Source organism: Salvelinus sp. IW2-2015, linkage group LG1, assembly GCF_002910315.2.
Source record: "Salvelinus sp. IW2-2015 linkage group LG1, ASM291031v2, whole genome shotgun sequence".
NCBI classification, from domain to species: domain Eukaryota; kingdom Metazoa; phylum Chordata; class Actinopteri; order Salmoniformes; family Salmonidae; genus Salvelinus; species Salvelinus sp. IW2-2015.
The window spans coordinates 42,052,582-42,070,814 of record NC_036838.1 but is presented as its reverse complement, the minus strand read 5'-3'; the positions used below and the strand labels follow the sequence as shown (position 1 = coordinate 42,070,814).

Genomic DNA, 18,233 nt, shown 5'->3' with positions numbered 1-18,233 from the left:
CAGAGCATGCRTAAACAATCATGCTAACTGTACAGGCTAAAGGTGTACGGAAACGCATTTCCAGCCTGAGGTTMCCTTGGGACACCACAGACAGATTTCCTGAGGTGTCATCATCAGGTGATAAATTGAAAGCATACAATGTGTAACCCTCTGCAAATTCATTTCTGTCAAAAGGTAAAGAGAGATCTTTTAGATGTCGCCCTGTAGCCAGGAATAGATTGTAAAATTCTCGCACAGATATGTTGTTATTAATATTGCGGTTGGAAAGCCTTAGCAGGGAGCTGACGTCCGTCCTGACAGAGMGCTACATACTCTGCATTGAAGTGTTGAAAATTAAATGGGTTTTTATCTAAGCTGCCCGTATTAGAGGTGTGATCAACCAAACCTATAACAATGTATCGGGGTAAAAGGCCTAGAAAAAGGTTTTCTTGACTGCAGATTCTACTGCACACAGGTATGCTAAAGGTTTTCATGGTAATTCTTTGGAGAGGGTAAAGGGCATTTCCTTTCATCAAAGCCTGTTAGTGACCCAGACGAACTGCCGGAGATACAGACACTTTTTTAATAAAAAGCGTTGCCCCCAACACTTTTAAAAGAAAGTCACCGTCCTGGGCAGACATCAGACAAAACTCATCCTTGGCCCTGGTTAATTTTAGTCTTAAATCAACTGAATTTAAGAGTAAACGTTCTTGAAAAAAAATGTCAGAGTGTATAGGCCCTAGCAAATGAAACTCTCGAGATTCGGCACAGTAGCGAGCGCGTGCCTCCAGTCCTTTGTTTGCACCGGTGGAAGGGTCTRTCGATTCCATAGAGATTCCTGCAGTATCCTTGCTAAACAACCCGGCGCTGAATTGTGTCTTGAGAGTGTCTTCGGAGTAGTTGAGTAAACACTCCATGATGGCCCTATAAGGATAGGTGGCACTGCTTTGACTGATTAGGCGTTCACCCAAAGTCACATCCACTTGGGAGAAGATGGTGGCCAAGGGGTAATTAATGAGACTCAATTTGGCATCGTCTGCAATATTAGTACCATCTCTTTTGGTCACTTTTAGACGTAAATGCACCAAGGTGTTGTTGAGGTCCAGRTAGTTGTCACCGTGGCCTGGTATGAAAAGTCTATAGGACCGTTGTCTGTAACGGTAGAGAGTGGGGCTATCTCCACATAACTGGACCTATCTATTGAAAATTGGGTTAAGGGGGCCGTGAAAAGATAGWGCTCTGTMTTTATAGCTTTAGAGGACATGCGGTGTAAAAGAGCCATGTTGCTTGTTCTTTTAGAAAATACTTCMGAGTATTCTTTTTGTCATTTTTGGTCCAGACCTCCTCACTTTACCACGTCTTTGACTTACTGAGTTTCTTTTAACGGTTAACCTCCGCTTATTAGGGGCAGGCCTGCGCCCTACACCCGGAGGTCTCTTTTTTGGTCTTCGAGACAACATCATAAGCTTTCTTGATGCTCGGCATCTGGTGACGCCCTTCTGGTCATAGCATTGGCAACAACCTCACTTACTATATTTTTAGCCGCTGATTTTAAATGTGGTTTGGCTATGCTGAGGCCTCTCTTCATAAACGRTAAAACCATCCTAAAGAGGTTACGAAATATCCTGCCTATCCCCGAACCGTACATGGTCGGGGATCCATAATAGCCGGGTAACCCWCTTGACAACATAGTATGAAACATAGCGGTTAGGGTCGAGATGTTGGTTGTGGTTCATAACCCTTTTAATTTATTTGTATTATGTTTATAAAAATCTATAATACTAATAATATATTATATATGTAGAGAGGTTTTGGTGGGTCTAAAGTGGAGTTTTACAATCGTTTTACCATAAGTAAATTCGATGTTTTCGTTCTGATCCGTTTTAAGCTCAACCAGAATGTTTTCAAAATATTTCTTGCTTATAGGTACGTAGTGTGGCTTGTCGTAGTTGACAGTGACTATATCGCCATCCTTTCCATCTATATGAACTGTTCTCAGGAGGGGCACACAACTGTCTCCTRCCCTTTGATAGGATATGATGTCGGTATACACAAATATGTTGTAAAATCCTGCATGTATATCCGCAGGGAATGGGAATAATTTATCTTTCACATACGTCCATTTATTGGTACCCATCCCCAACATGTAGGCTAAATTACCGCTGACCTTTATACCCCCATCAGCATCCCCTGAGATTTGTACACGTTTATGTATAGGGTTGTAGATCAAGAGTATTTCCATATTGTTCAGGGTTAGGAGTTCATTCAACTCTGAGACGATCCTGCCGACGGTTCTATARAAACATTTTTTAAGCTTAATAAGTTTTGCAGGTTCCGATATCCTTTTGCAATAAAAATCACRGTCCTTATCCTTGATATTATACCAACTATGKGGGTATGTAATCTCGCTGAGACCTACTTCCAGGGACTCTGATAACTCTATAGKCTTTTGAAAATTGGTTATATAATTTGAACTTTGGTTATTACGATATATATGTGCAGACACATTACTGGGGAGAGTCAGGTAGAAGCSGCTGTGTTCCATGATGCACTGATCATTCATGAGGGTTTAAGTTAACCCCCTCCACTACATCGTGCTCTAATACCCAGCTGTTGAACTTTTGGGGCCAGTTTTTCCAGCGCACCAGCACCCATTTTTTTTACCCTTTTCTCTCTTTTGATTGAGAATCTCCTCCACGTGAAAGACTTTGTCTTTACCCAACTGTACCTTCTGTAATTCCTTCTCATAAAAAGATCCCTCTATAAGCTCCCCGTTATAATCTTTTAACTTGTAGACAGGGGGTATGCGCGGTAGACATTCGGTAACGGTGAATTCATCGTTGTAACATTGCTCATATTTTTTGTCGAAAACACCCCTCAACTTGGATATACGTACCAAGTCCCCCACTATGAATTTAAAATCATTTMTTTTCTTACGGCGAAGGGGGAACAAACCATACTGATTTTTAAAGACTTGAAAAGAGTTTTCAGAAGAGACCTCGGAGGGCTTCATCCGTATACTCTTATGGTAGCTGTTGTTGTACCCCTTTACTAAATCTTGAAATATATCGATATATCTATGCGTGTTGTGAGCTGTAAAATATCGCCACATCCGCTCCTTCAGAGTTCTGTTAAAGCGTTCAACCAATGAAGCTTTCAAATCCGAGCCTGTAGCAAAATGTACTATATTGTGTTTCTTCATGAGTTTCTGAAAAGTATTATTACAAAATTATTTTCCGCCATCAGTCTGCACTTTCTTGGGGGCTCCTCCTTCCTTCAAGATAGAGTCAAAGGCCCGGGTCACCTCTGCCCCGCTCTTATTTTTTAAGACCCTTACAAATGCTATATTATCTGCAAGGGCCTGCATGTCTTATAGATCCGCCTGAAACTGGGACAAGGGATGAGTAGAAAAAACTATATTTCTTGGAAATTGTTTTCGTACAGGTTTATGTAGAGTATGAGCATCCTGCTCTGCTAACCACTCATTCACTTGAGCAGCGCTTAACCGGCTACCTGTTTCTTCGGCTATAGCGCTCTGTAAACGCTCCTTACCCCCATAAGACCCAGGGTTAGAGGGGGTATAATAAATGTTTTTCAACATCTGCTCCGCCATCCTTCTTGCCTCTCTGAGGTACAATAACGGTAATGAGCCACTTTCAAATAACAACAATATTTCATTTTGATTTTGATTTTGATTTTTTTGTTGTTGCAAACATCAAGTATTATGTATACAGACAATTCAGGATTCGTTGCAGGATACTTGTCCCCGTTTTCTCAACGATCCCCGTTTTCCCAACACCCTGTATATTTGTTTTAGATTTACAGGCTTGTGTCGCTGAATTTTTTAAACACACACATCCGCTATATAAGTATATAAACAACAAATATGATACATGTTACAATTAAATGGTGTTTCAAACAAATAAAGTAAAATCTTAGACAAAGTTGTTTCTAGTTCTTCAGAATCATCCACAAGACGGGATACCAGTTGTGTCCATTGTAGACTCTCGCCCGTATGTCGTACATGATTCATGATTTGMTCCATTTTTAGCACACGCTCTAMATTAGCCCAGGCATTKTGTGTTGTGTAGAACGATACATTGTTCACTTTATTKTCAATAATTTGATGCATAACATTTTTAAGTTCTCTCAAAAGAAAACATGTATTTATTCTCTCTAACATTGCATGCATATAGTTGCCCATTGCTTTACATYTMAATAACAAATATGTATTGTCACTCGGTCTCTTGGGGTTTATTGAGCCAGAAAGTCATCACATCAGCCACCACAGCTTCCCTGTATTTGTTGTCGTCCACCAGGGTGTGTCGGATTTCTTTGAGTTTCTCGTGGATGTAGATYGCCTCCTTCAGTTCATGTAGGAAAGCCTCGGTTACCCCGTAAACTCTGGGAATAGACGGCACAAGAACCATAGACTCCAGGGCTCTGACCAGCGAAGGTATAAACCTGCAGGACCACAGTCTTTTCACCAGCTCCTCAAAATGGTTGAAGAAGTAGTATCTTGGGGGCTCGTATAAACACGGATGACGGCGCTGGCTGGGGTGATTGATCTCACAACCGATGCATTTTTCTCTTATATACTCTCCAATCACCACGTCTAAAAGTGTGGCAACAGAGGCCTTGATGGTGTCCACAACATCCTCAGGCTGTGTACATGTAGGTGGTGTCGTGGGTCTTGCTTGGGGGGAGTAGAATGGTGGGCTGCGAGGCATAGAGTCCTTAGGGTCTGGCCCCCATGACGTATCGGAGTCCTGRTATGTTGTATGAATTTCCATGGTATATGCTGAAATGAAGAACTGGAGGCTTTAAGGGCACTCCTTTTATTGTTGAACCAGTCCTTTGGGTATCATGGCGTGGTTAACGTACTTAGTTTTCTAACGTACTTAGTTTTCTTCGGGGGCTGACCCTTCAGAGGATGTACCTTCTTGGGGTTCCTTTGAATCATWATCCTCAGGATTCGTAGCATATATTATGCAMTTCCTTAGCTTAACAATGCTCTGCCGCTGTTGGCTCTGTAYAAAAAGAGCGTCCAACAACTCTAACATTTTCAATTCCATTAGATCCCAACTTTTAAAAGGAATAAGTATGCGCAACCTAAAATCCCCAGTCAGGCCACCATCATGAATGTTTTGGTTGCGGGTTTCCTCGTTGCTGATATAGAACTCCACGCATCCACATGGAAGTCCATTCTTTCTTTGTATTTTCACCCTGTGAAATACTCTTCCTGAGGAGTCAGGGGTACCTTCCCAACGGGTCTCGTAGCCCGTGAACACGCTATACCCCTTTGTGATAACTCTCAGTTTCGGACACACAACCTTTGCGGAAAAAAACGGCCAGTTTTCAAAGCCGTAGTCCAACTCCTTAAAGGTCCTGGTTCTTCTGTCATATTCGGCTCAAGGTTAAGCTTCACTCTACAGGGCCTCGGTAATCAAACTTGAACCCATTTGCTGGTCATTGAATTCAGCACTGATCTTTCAGCGCAAGTTGCGGGCCGGTATTTGGGTTCTATACACATAGAAACCGATTGTGGGGCATCGATATAATGTGGCTTTATTCTTGGTCCTTTCTCTATGTTTCAGCCGCCGTCCTCTTCCGTTGTTACGGTCATCATGCTGTGCCATGATTGTCACGATCGTGTGGAGGATTGACGGCCCCAAACGCAGCAGTAGGAAATAAGCCATCTTCTTTTATTATGTGAAGAAGGCAAAATGAAACAAAACACTTTCAAACTAAGCCAAAACAAAAACGATCGTGAAAGCTAATTAAACCGTCGTGCAAACCACAGGCTTAAACCAAACGTTTGACTAGACAATTACCACATTCAACGAAAGCCTTATGGCTACCCTTAAATAGGGCTCCCAACAGAGACAACAGAATCAGCTGTTCTAATTGGAAAAAACCCAATTCAGGCAACCATACGACTTCCTAGACAAACTGTACAACCCAAACATAGGGGACACAGCTTAGACACATACACTCAACAACAAAACCATCACTACACCCAAAACACCCCCTACCATTAACCACCCAAAAACCGATAAACACAACATTTCCCCCATGTCACACCCTGACCTTAACTAAATTAATTAAAAAACAAGAATACTTAAGGCCAGGGCGTGACCATTAACCCCCCCCTAAGGTTGAGAAACTCCGGGCGCACCCAGCACACAGTCAGCGGAGGGTCCTGGGTGGGCTTCCTTCCCGGGTGGCGGACTCCGCACTGCGTCGGTCCCCACCCCACCCAGTCACTAACCGCCTCCGTAGCTTCCTCCAAAATGACCCCCCGCCACACTTTACCCCATGCTGTATTAAGGGGAGCTCCGGACTAAGGGGCAGCTCGGGAACTAAGGGGCAGCTCCGACTAAGGGCAGCTCCGGGCACTAAGGGAGCTCCGGACTAAGGGGACAGCTCCGGACTAGGAGAGAGCACCAGGATAAAGGGGAGCACCAGATAAGAGTGGCAGCTCGGATGAGGGACGGCAGCTCCGGACTGGAGGGACGGCAGCTCCGAGACTGAGGCGGCAGGCTCGGACTAGAGGGACGGCAGCTCCGGATGAGGACGGCAAGCTACGGATGAGGGACGGCAGCTCCCGGACTGAAGGGACGGCCCATGGCTGGGCTGAGCGGATCTGGCTGCTCATGGCTGGCGACGGATCTGGACTGTCCATGGCTGGCTGACGGATTCTGGCTGCTCATGGCTGGTTGACGGATCTGGTGCTCATGGCTGGCTGACGGGAATCTGGTGCTCCATAGGCTACGGATTCCTGCTGCTCATGGGTGGCTGACGGATTTGGCTGCTCAATGGCTAGGCTTGACGGGATCAGGCCTTGCTCATGGCTGGCTGACGGATCTGGGCTCCATGGCTGGCTGACGGAAATCTGGTGCTCCTGATCTGGCTGGCTAGGCTCTGGCAGATCCGTCTGGTTGGCGGGCTCTGGCAGATCCTTGTCTGTGGGCGGCTCTGGCAGATCCTTGTCTGGTCGGCGGCTCTGGCAGATCTGTCTGGTGGCGGCTTGGCAAGATTCTGGTCTGAGTTGGCGGCTTGACAGATCTGTCTGGTTGGCGGCTGGCGGATCTGTCTGCGAATGCTCTAGCGGCTCACTGACTGAACGGCTCTGACGGCTCGGCAGACGGGCGCTCAATGGCTCGGGAGACGGATGGTCAGATGGCGCTGGGTAGCACGTATGTCAGATGGCTCTGGTAGACGGATGGCTCAGGATGGCGTGGATAGCACGGATGCTCAGATTGCCTTGGCAGAACGGGCAGTTCAGGGAGCGCTGTGCAGCCGGCAGACTCTTGCCGGCGAGTGCGCACTGTTAGGCCTGGTGCGTGGTGCCGGAACTGTACGGGTTACCGGGCTGGGGACACGCATCTCAGGGCTAAGTGCGGGGAGAAGGAACAGGGCATACTGGACCCTGGGGAGCGCACATTAGGCCTAGGTGCTGGTGCTCGGAACTGGTGGTACCGGACCTGTTGGACACGAGCGCAGGGCTAGTGCGGGGAGCAGCAACAGGACGCACAGGACTCTGGGACACCAGGGAGCTTGTTGGTGTTTAGCCACTGGTGGTTACAAGGGCTGGAACACGCACCATAGGGCTAGTGGGGAGGAGGCACCTGGTTGTATGGGTAGGGGCGGGGAGGTGGCGCCGGAAATACCGGCGTGCATGTGTACTGCTCCCTTGAGCGCCGAGCCTGCCAACCTTACCTGGTTGTATGCTCCCCGTCGCCTCGGACCAGTGCGGAGGGGTGGGAATAACCGCACCGGCTATGTAGGCGAACGTGGACACCATGCGTAAGGCTGGTGCCATGTACGCCGCCCGGAGGAACGCACTTGGTGACCAGAGCGTTTGGGCCGGCTCATGGACAATAAGGCTCAACCTCAGTCTAGCCGGCCGATACGTGGAGCTGGAATTACCCGAACACGGGCTATGCACGCGTTAACAGGAGACACCGTGCGCTCTACTGCGTAACAGGTTGTGTCGCCCGTACTCTCGCTCTCCACGTAAGTACAGGTAGTAGGCGCAGTTGCCTACCTGACTTCGCCCCACACTCCCTTTAAGGCCCCCCCCAAGAAGATGTTTTGTGTTTGTACTCACGGGCTTCCAGCTTGTCTCCGTGCTGCTCCTCATATCGCCTCCATCTCGGCTTTAGCTGCCCTCCAGCTCTTCACGAGGAAGCGATATTCTCCGGTTGTTGGCCCACGGCCCCTTACCATCCAATATCTCCTCCATGCTCCAAGAATCCTGTGTAGGTGGGTTCTCGTTTGCCGCTTTACATGCCGCTTGGTCCTGTATTGGTGGGTAATTCTGTCACGATCGTGTGGAGGATTTGACGGACAAAACGCAGCAGTAGTGAAAATAAGCCATCTTCTATTATTGAAGAAGTGCAAAACTGAAACAAAACACACTTTCAACTACCAAAACAAAAACGATCGTGAAGCTAATTAAACCGTCGTGCACATACACAGGCTAAAACGTTCTGACATAGACAATTACCACCACATCAAACGACAAGCCTATGGCTACCTTAATAGGGCTCACCAATCAGAGACAACAGAAATCAGCTGTCTCTAATTGGGAAACCCATTCAGGCAACCATTAGGACTCTCCTAGACAACTTACACCCAACATAGACACAGCGAACAACACTCAACACAAACATACCACTACACCAACACCCCCTTTTACCATATAACCACCCAAAACCGATAAAACACAACATTCCCCATGTCACACCCTGACCTAACTAAATAATAAAGAAATCAAGAATACTACACGGCCAGGGTCGTGACACTGATCATAAAAATCCATGTTATATTTTTAAATCTTGTTTAGTGTTCTTTGGGCTCTTGCAGTCAGGGCGTGTGGTTGTTCTGGGCTTTATTTATAAATGCATCTGCGCAATAAACCCCCCCGGACATTCCTACTTCATAGACAACCACCTAAGGGCAATTAAAATAGGGTGGGTGTGGGGTCATCCTCTTTTGAATGTTCAAACATCACCCCCCAGTTCAACAGGTCCCTACACATCAATCACCATGACAACTTCCAAAGGAATAGATGCAATATAGCCATAAATAACACACCTCTAACACGTGACAACAGGAACAGGATGTCCTGGCCGGATGCCCATTTGGGCATGTACGCGTCATCCGGACATAGGGTCATAAATCAGACGTTTGACCTGCGCCGTCTACTTTATTCTCTCTACACTGGATGAAGCTGACACCAGTGAATACAGAGATGATGAAAAGTTTAGTTTTAGTTAAGAGTTTATTAATCACATGCACAGGGTCACATATGTAATTGCAGAGGTACAGTGAAATTCTGGGGGGGGTTAAATATCTATAGGGAGCAGTGGGGGGGGTCCGGGGGGCAGGATGGGGACAGGGGGAGCAGTTAGCTGACTAGTGTGGACTATTCAGCAGCCTGATAGTCTGGGGATAGAGCTCTTTGCCAGGCTGTCAGTTTTTGACATATGATGCTCCTGTACTGCCCGCGTCTGAGTGATGGAAGCGGGGAGAACAGGCTGTGGCTCGGGTGGCCCTGATCTTCTTAGCAATCTACTTAACAAATCTACTTTGAAACAAAAATATAGACCTCACACACATGGTTATCGGTGAGTTACTGTACCAGGCTCCCAATGTGGCGCAGTGGTCTAAGTGCACTCCATTCTCAGTGCTAGAGGTGTCAGTTGAGACAGTGTAGGCTGTCATTGTAAATAAGAATTTGTTCTTAACTGACTTGCCTAGTTAATTAAAGGTTAAAATAAAAATGGGCTAAAAGAAGACACCTGTACCATGTCAGATATAATTTTGACTTAGCATCCCAAAATTACACTTTGTATACATCACAGAAGACTAAAATATAACACAACTGTTTGACAAAGAAACACCTGATTTTGGTCATGAAATGTAAAAAAGATCTGTATTATTATGAAATTATGAAAAATATTAATAACATTCAATAAGGTCAAAGAGGGCACTTTCGGTTATTGACTGCAGGAAAAGGCCACAACACTCTCAAGCGCACCTTACCTACAGTACCTGTCAAAAGTTTGGATACCCCGATTAATTCAAGGGTTTTTCTTTATTTCTTCTATTTTCTACATTGTAGAATAATACTGAAGACATCAAAACTATGACATAACACATATGGAACGAGGTAGTAACAAAAAAAGTATTAAACAAATCAAAATATATTTACATTTGAGATTCTTTAAAGTAGCCACCCTTTGCCTTGATGGATTTCAATTAACAGTTGTGMCTTGTTAAAAGGTCYTTTGTGGAATTTCTTTCCTTCTTAATGTGTTTGAGCCAATCAGTTGTGTTGTGACAAGGTAGAGGTGGTATACAGAAAATAGCCCTATTTGCTGAGAGACCAAGTCCATATTATGGCAAGAACAGCTCAAATAAGGAAAGAGAAATGGCAGTCCATCATCACTGACATGAAGGTCAGTCAATACGGAATTTCAAGAACCTTGAACGTTTCTTCAAGTGCAGTCGCAAAAACCCTCAAGCATTATGATGAAACTGGCTCTCATGAGRACCGCCACAGAAAAGGAAGAAGCAGAGTTACCTCTGCTGCAGAGGATAAGTTCATTAGAGTTACCAGCCTCAGAAATTGTAGCCTAAATAAATGCATCACCGAGTTAAMAAAATCTCAACATCAACTGTTCAGAGGAGACTGCRTGAATCAGGCCTTCATGGTCAAATTGCTGTGAAGAAACCATTACTAAAGGACACCAATAATAAGAAGAGACTTGCTTGGGCCAAGAAACACGAGCAATGGATATTGGACTGGTGAAAATATGTCATTTGGTCTGATGAGTATTACAGACTCGGTCAGGTAGAGGTTGAAAATGTCAGTGAAGACACTTGCCAGTTGGTCCTCGCATGCTTTAAGTACACGTCCTGGTAATCCGTCTGGCCCCGTGGCTTTGTGAACGTTGTCTTGTTTAAAGGTCTTGCTCACATCGGCTACCGAGAGCGTTATCACACAGTCGTCCGGAACAGCTGGTGCTCTCATGCAWGCTTTAGTGTTGCTTGCCTCGAAGCGAGCATAAAAGGCATTTAGCTCGTCTGGTAGGCTCGCGTCACTGGGCAGCTCGCGGCTRGGTTTCCCTTTGTAGTCTGTAATAGTTTTCAAGCCCTTCCACATCCGACGAGCGCTAGAGCCAGTGTAGTAGGATTCAATCTTAATCCTGCATTGATGCTTTGCCTGTTTGACAGTTCGTCTGAGGGCGTAGTGGGATTTCTTATAAGCGTCCGGATTAGTGTCCCGCTCCTTGAAAGCGGCAGCTCTAACCTTTAGCTCGATGCGGATGTTGCCTGTAATCCATGGCTTCTGGTTGAGGTATGTATATACGGTCACTGTGGGGACGTCATCGTCAATGCATTTATTGATGAAGCCGATGACTGAGGTGGTATACTCCTCAATGCCATTGGATGAATCCCAGAACATATTCCAGTCTGTGCTAGAAGAACAGTCCCGTAGYTTAGCATCCGCATCATCTGACCACTTCCATATTGAGCAAGTCACTGGTACTTCCTGCTTAAGTTTTTRCTTGTAAGCAGGAATCAGGAGGATAGAATTATGGTCAGATTTGCCAAATGGAGGGCGAGGGAGAGCTTTCTATTCATCTTTGTTTGTGTAGTAAAGGTGGTCTAGACTTTTTTTCCTCTGKTTGCACATGTGACATGCTGGTAAAAATTTGGTAAAACCGATTTAAGTTTGCATGTATTMAAGTCTCCAGCCACTAGGAGCACCACTTCTGGATGAGCATTTTCTTGTTTTCTTATGGCCTTATGCAGCTCGTTGAGTGTGGTCTTAGTGCCAGCATCAGTTTGTGGAGATAAATAGATGGCTATGAATAATATAGATGCAAACTATCTTGGTAGAGTGTGTGGTCTRCAGCTTATCATAAGGTACTTTACCTAAGGCGAGCAGTACCTCAAGACTTCTTTAATATTAGACGTCGCGCACCAGCTGTTATTGACAAATAGCCCCTTGTCTTACCAGACATAGCTTCTCTGTCCTGCTGCATGGAAMATCCCGCCAGCTCTATATTATCCGTGTTGTCGTTCAGCCACGACTCTGTAAAACATAAGATATTACAGTTTTTAATGTCCCGTTGGTAGGATTGTCTTGATCGTAGATCATCCATTTTGTTATCCAATGATTGCACGTTAGCCAATAGAACGGATGGTAGTGGAGAAAAAATCTTTGTCCAGTTCGAGGTGAGTAATCGCTGTTCTGATGTCCAGAAGTTATTTTCGGTCATAAGAGATGGTAGCAGCAACATTATGTACAAAATAAGTTACAAACAATGTGAAAAAACAAAACAAAATAGCACAGTTGGWTAGGAGCCCGTAAAACAGCAGCCATCCCCTCCGACACCATTATTTTGAACCAGCATGTCTACCACAGCATTCTGCAGCGATACRCCATCCAATCTGGTTTGCGCTTAGGGGGACTATCATTTGTTTTTCAGCAGGACAATGACCCAACACACCTCCAGGCTGTGTAAGGGCTATTTGAAAAAAAAGCTGGGTTCCATGTAGAGCCCTTTTCACAGAGGATTCTACATGGAACCAAAAAGAGTTCTTCCAAAAAGGGTTCTCCCGTAGAGACAGCCGCAGAACCCTTTTGGAACCCTTTTTCTCTAAGAGTGTAGTCTTTTTTGCTCATCTTTATCAAGGGTGCCAAAAATCTGGGTCATGACTGTATATGCAGATACTACATGCAATGTACATGGTAGCTTCGTACCCCCCAAAAAACTCTCCCCATAGAGATCCAGACAGTGTGATCGTGGCTGATTTTAGCTAGCTAGCTAACCACCGGAGGACAACGACACAACGAGATGCAACAATAAAAAAAGATATACGTCAATGACGTTTGGCTTCTGATGTGATGTGATTGGTCCGAATCCAAATCCAAACTGGCTTCCCTTAACACCTTTTTTTGGTGCGCCAGGGCCATTCACAGCTGAGCTCACTCAGTTTATTTTATGTATTTTTTATCAAGGGCGGCCAAAGGGCTCACTGGCTTCACTTACATTCAATACTACGGGCGGCAACAATGTCACACTCTTTTTGACCAGACAGCATCAGATAGATAATCTATATATACTGAGACAGAGGGTCGCTGTTTCATTCGCTCAGATGCTTTCTCCGGTGAGATACATTCAGCTTCTTGTGAATTAAAGGAAAACTATGAAACACAGAGAGATTAAAGATACTTTATTTTCTATGTTTTGTATTTTTTTTCTTGGTCAATTTTTTGTCTTGGTCTTCCCTTGGTATCCATGAATACACGCCACTGGTGCGAATGTTGTTAGCAGGCGTCATTAGCATATTCATAAATTACAATGTTCTCAATTGACCTGCCCGGTAGGAGGCACATAAAACGGTTCCATAAGTAAATGAATAAACCCACTCTCTAGAGCATGCGCTACGTGTGTCAGCCCTCTGCTTCAGGTACCTAAGGAGCAGTTTTCACAGGCGCAGTTTCTTGCAGCGGATAACTCCTCTCATCTCCTTTCACCACCTTCTACTATTCTTTAAAAGCATGTCCAGACTTTTTGAAGAAGGAGCACATTTTATTTTGTCCTTCGACGTGTTAAAATGATGAGCAAGCGCAATCTCAGGCAGCTGTGAACAGGAATCGAAGGTGTGTTCAAATTCTACTGAGCTACACAAATGTCTCAAATGACATTATACAATGGTAGTCTAAAACAAAGTTGGTTGCTTTTGCTGAGCATACAATTAAGAATTGTTCATTCTAAGTAAGTGCAAGAAGTAGAGATAAAGGATACATTGAGTTCTTCTGCCACACGTATATTTTTGTATGTCCACGTGCTTTAGTTCTGAACATTTAAATTTCATGAAATTGACTGAATGTTGTTTTWTCCCATGTGCTGCTTTTATGCTCAGTTCAGATTTTCTGTCACTTTGGAGTTGAAGTTTAATTTCTTGAACAGGCAGGCAGCCTATGTGGGGTACAGTATGTTGGGTTTGGATGTATTCTTTATGAATTGATTTGATGCGCTTAAATCAGGATCCTGCTGCTAATTGCAGTCTGTAAAATAGGCTGAACTGTTGTTTAGGAGAGTGCTTGGGTAGCAGTCATGTGAAAATGCCTTTCCAGTTTTATGCACAGTCTGTTCAGTTTCATCAGTGGGCATAGATAATCTTTGGTGCCAATAGCATAATTAACATATTGGAACACAGGTAAGCTCCAGAGCTCATTTTCACACCCTCTAGCTCTGTATCCCTGCCTTCTGCTCCTATAGAGTAAGATGAGACACCCACTGCAGAGAAACTAACAGGCCTAATGAAACATATTCATGTCTCAGCTCTGAAATATATGAAGTGATAGAGACATCTATTACTGTAGCAACAGCACATAATTTTTCTGCAATACAAAATTATTTCATTTTTACATTAGACTTGATTTTGCCAAGCATTTAGAATGTGTTTATCACACAGTGCTAAGTTCTGCTGAAGACTTGGTTATTGCAGGAATAATTTTTTATTTGAATTAGCTAACATCATTCAAATAATTGTCTTTGCACAGAACAGATGACTGAAAAATGGGAATCATAATATGTGGTAAATAATTGCACAAACATGAAAACTGTGGATACACAAGATATACTACAGTATTCATGTTATACACATTGGTGAAACTACCACCATACTATCACTGTAAGAGGCAAAGTGTGCATTTGTGATGTACTGTAAATTCATAATTCCCAGTTACAACTAGTGGAATCTGATCAGCCCTTTAGTCAAGACTTAATCGTGCAAAACATATATCTCTTGTGAGACTTTACTGAGCTGTGTCAGTCACCATATGAGAGCTTTTACATCATCTTATGTAGAATCAGGATGCTGTAATATAAAATTATGTGTTGTTGCTGTGGTACTCTTTAGGTGTTGTATTTCTCTCTGTATGGAATGTCTCTCAGAGCAATGATGTGCAGACATCTCCAGTGATCCTGTTCCTCTMTACTCCCACTTACAAGCCCCTACTGTGAAATGGAGATGTACTGCCTGGACTCTCTTTCCAACATCTCAGAACAGCACGGCATGTTCTGTAACATCACGTTGCTAAACGTCACAGGAAATGACTCTGGGACCAAATCCATCGAGGACCTCCTACTGGAATTTCTAGGGCCGAAGCGTTCTCCCGTCTTCCTCCCTATCACCCTGGTTTACCTGCTCATCTTCTTTCTTGGCGTGTCTGGCAACCTTCTCACATGCGCAGTGATATCCAAACACAAGAAGATGCGTACCACCACCAACCTGTTCCTGTTCAGCCTGGCTGTGTCGGACCTCCTGGTGCTCCTCTTTGGGATGCCCCTGGAGATCTACGACATGTGGCAGAACTACCCCTTCCCATTCGGCGAGGGAGTCTGCTACTTCAAGATCTTCCTCCTTGAGACCGTCTGCTTCGCTTCCATCCTAAATGTGACAGTGCTGAGTGCGGAGAGGTACATCGCCGTGGTCCATCCACTAAAAATACGCTATGTCTCCACCAACAAGCATGCCAAGCATGTCATCAGTGCCGTATGGGTGGTGTCCCTGGTCTGTGCCATCCCCAACACCTCCCTGCATGGCATCTACTACTTGAATCTCCCGGAGAAGGTGGCAGAGTCAGCCATATGCAGTTTGATAGGGGCCCCGTGGATCTATAACCTGGTGATCCTGATCACCACTGCGTGCTTCTACATYGTGCCCATGACGGTGATAAGCGGTCTGTACCTGGTGATGGGCATCCAGCTGGGCAGGGAGCGACACCTTTCCCAGGGAACGATGAGGAAGAACTGTAGCACCAACACCAACTGGAGAATCCACGTAGAGCGAGGGCGTAGGAGACAAGCCACCAAGATGCTTGGTAAGTTCTGCATTCCATTTCCATGCCCATTTCCGTTGTCACAGTCACAAGCCTGTCTTCCATGGTCAACACAATTTTGACATTTAAACTGTAATTTTTCTGTTAGTAATATCCATAAAGGTTTTGAATGACTGTACATTTTTGATTGTACATTTTATATTATGCAGTCTGTTTTAGTGATAATAATATTGTAATTTAGAAAATGCTCTCATGTTGATAATAAAGAGCATCTGATTCTAATACCAGTCATTATATTCCTACATTTTCCAGGTCGATGTACAGGTAACTACCAAAATAATGGAAACACTTGAGTAAATGAGGTATACAAAGTATATTGAAAGCAGGTGCTTCCACACGTGTGGGTCCTGAGTTAATTAAGCAATTAACATCCCATCATGCTTAGGGTCAAGTATAAATATGCTGGGCAGGTCATTATGTTAGCCATTATTTTGGATACCATGACTATGCCCCCCATAGGATGACAATGACCCCATCCAYAGGGCACAAGTGGTCACTGAATGATTTGATGAACATGACAACGATGTTAACCATATGCCATGGCCATATCAGTCACCAAATCTTACACCAATTAAACACTTATGGAAGAGTCTGGAGCGGCACCTGAGACAGCATTTTCCACGTCCAACAACAAAACACCAAATGATAGAATTTCTTGTTGAAGAATGGTGTCGCATCCCTCCAATAGAGTTCCAGACACAGATCTTCTGGCTCGCGGTGGCCCAACACCCAATTAAGACACTTTATGTTGGTGTTTCCTTTATTTTGGCAGTTACCTGTATGTCTTGGCAGTGTTTGTTTATTTGAGACTAGGCCAGATTATGTAATCTGCGACAATGCCATGGCATGGTCGAAAAACAAAACATTCTGAAAGCCCAGGCATGATTCTATGTACCCATTTGACACTTCTTACACAGGACATTGCTATTCTGGGGAGTGTCTCTGCACTGAATGTTGATCTCTTAGCTATGGCAGAGCTTTGTTTTGAGTAGCAGTGTTCATCCAATACTTTCATTTTCTCTGCAGTAGTTATCTAAAGATTTATATTGATTTATATTCCTTGGAGAATTGAGGAGGCAATTCCTTTTTTCCTCGTTCTGCTTTCAGGAAAATTGGCTGTCAAGAGGCCCTTAACTCCCTCTACATGATCTCATGGTGAATGTGGGCCAGTTTCTGTCAGTAGTTATATAAGTAGAATGTTTCAGTTTCATGAGGACCAGGTCTTGCAGGGAACAGGATATCCTGTTGTTCCCCTCCTTCCTCCCTCTCTCCGCATCACTTAATTCATCCTCCCTCTCGGTCTCCCTCTCCCCTTTACTGTCCTACTCCTCTTGTTGCTGTCTGTTATGTAGCTGTGGTCGTGCTGGTGTTTTCCATCTGCTGGGCGCCTTTCCATATCGACCGGCTCTTGTGGAGCTGCATCATGCAGTGGTCTGTCTGGACAGACCTCAACCAAACTGTGTACCAGTGTGTGCACCTCCTTTCCGGCATCCTCTTCTACCTCAGCTCTGCAGTCAACCCCGTTATCTACAACATGCTCTCCACACGCTTTCGGGAATGCTTCTGGGATCTTATCTGCAGACATACGAAAGACACCACCTCTAGAAAAGACTRCCCACCCTTCGCCAAAATCCTGCTGGTTCCCTCTGGCCCAGTTCCTAATTCCCAAGCCAGTCCCAGGGACCACAACTCCCTCACTTCCCTGTTATCTCCAATTGGGACTGGGAGCACAGAGATCACAACACTGACATGTGAACATTCCTGTGTGGTAGACTCTGACTTCACTGCTACTGCTTTTTAATCATATTTAATATTTAATGTGGTAGTAGATATGATGCCCTCTGTCAGGGTGTGGATTTGACTAATGAGAAGATGATGCATTGTGCACAGCTGGATGATCATTATTTCATAAGGTGATCTGTGGACTCAATTGTGATCTGTTATTAAAGCAACATAAATCCTCATAGCAGACAAATGTATCCGAAAACAACTAATTTAGGGGTATGTAAATGAGAGACTTGGTTGCACTTGATAATTCAYTCTCTAATGATTGATTATCCCATATGATTGGTCTTCTCATATTGACCTGTGTGATATATGGACTATGTGAACTGCAGTTACAGTATTTATCGTCCTTGTGTTTCATAACCACCTATTCCAACCCGTAATTTATTGAGTGTATGTCAAAACTTCCCCATTTCTTCTTGTCAAAGACATTGAATGTACGTATGTAGCACTGCTGTCCTTTGACCTAGACATTTTATGTAAATATACTGTAAATCAATTCATAATTATTGCCTTTCTGTGAAAACAGCAAAAC

The 18,233-nt window shown here is 44.4% G+C and overlaps 1 protein-coding gene across 1 annotated transcript; it reads left to right on the top strand.

Annotated features, from left to right (window-relative positions):
* Positions 1 to 15,036: 15,036 nt before the first annotated feature.
* LOC111976216 (neuromedin-U receptor 2-like) lies at positions 15,037 to 17,714 on the top strand. The gene is made up of 2 exons (XM_024147611.1): positions 15,037 to 15,895; positions 17,266 to 17,714. The coding sequence occupies exons 1-2, from the start codon at positions 15,037 to 15,039 to the stop codon at positions 17,712 to 17,714; spliced, it is 1,308 nt and encodes a 435-aa protein (XP_024003379.1).
* The last annotated feature ends 519 nt before the right edge of the window (positions 17,715 to 18,233 follow it).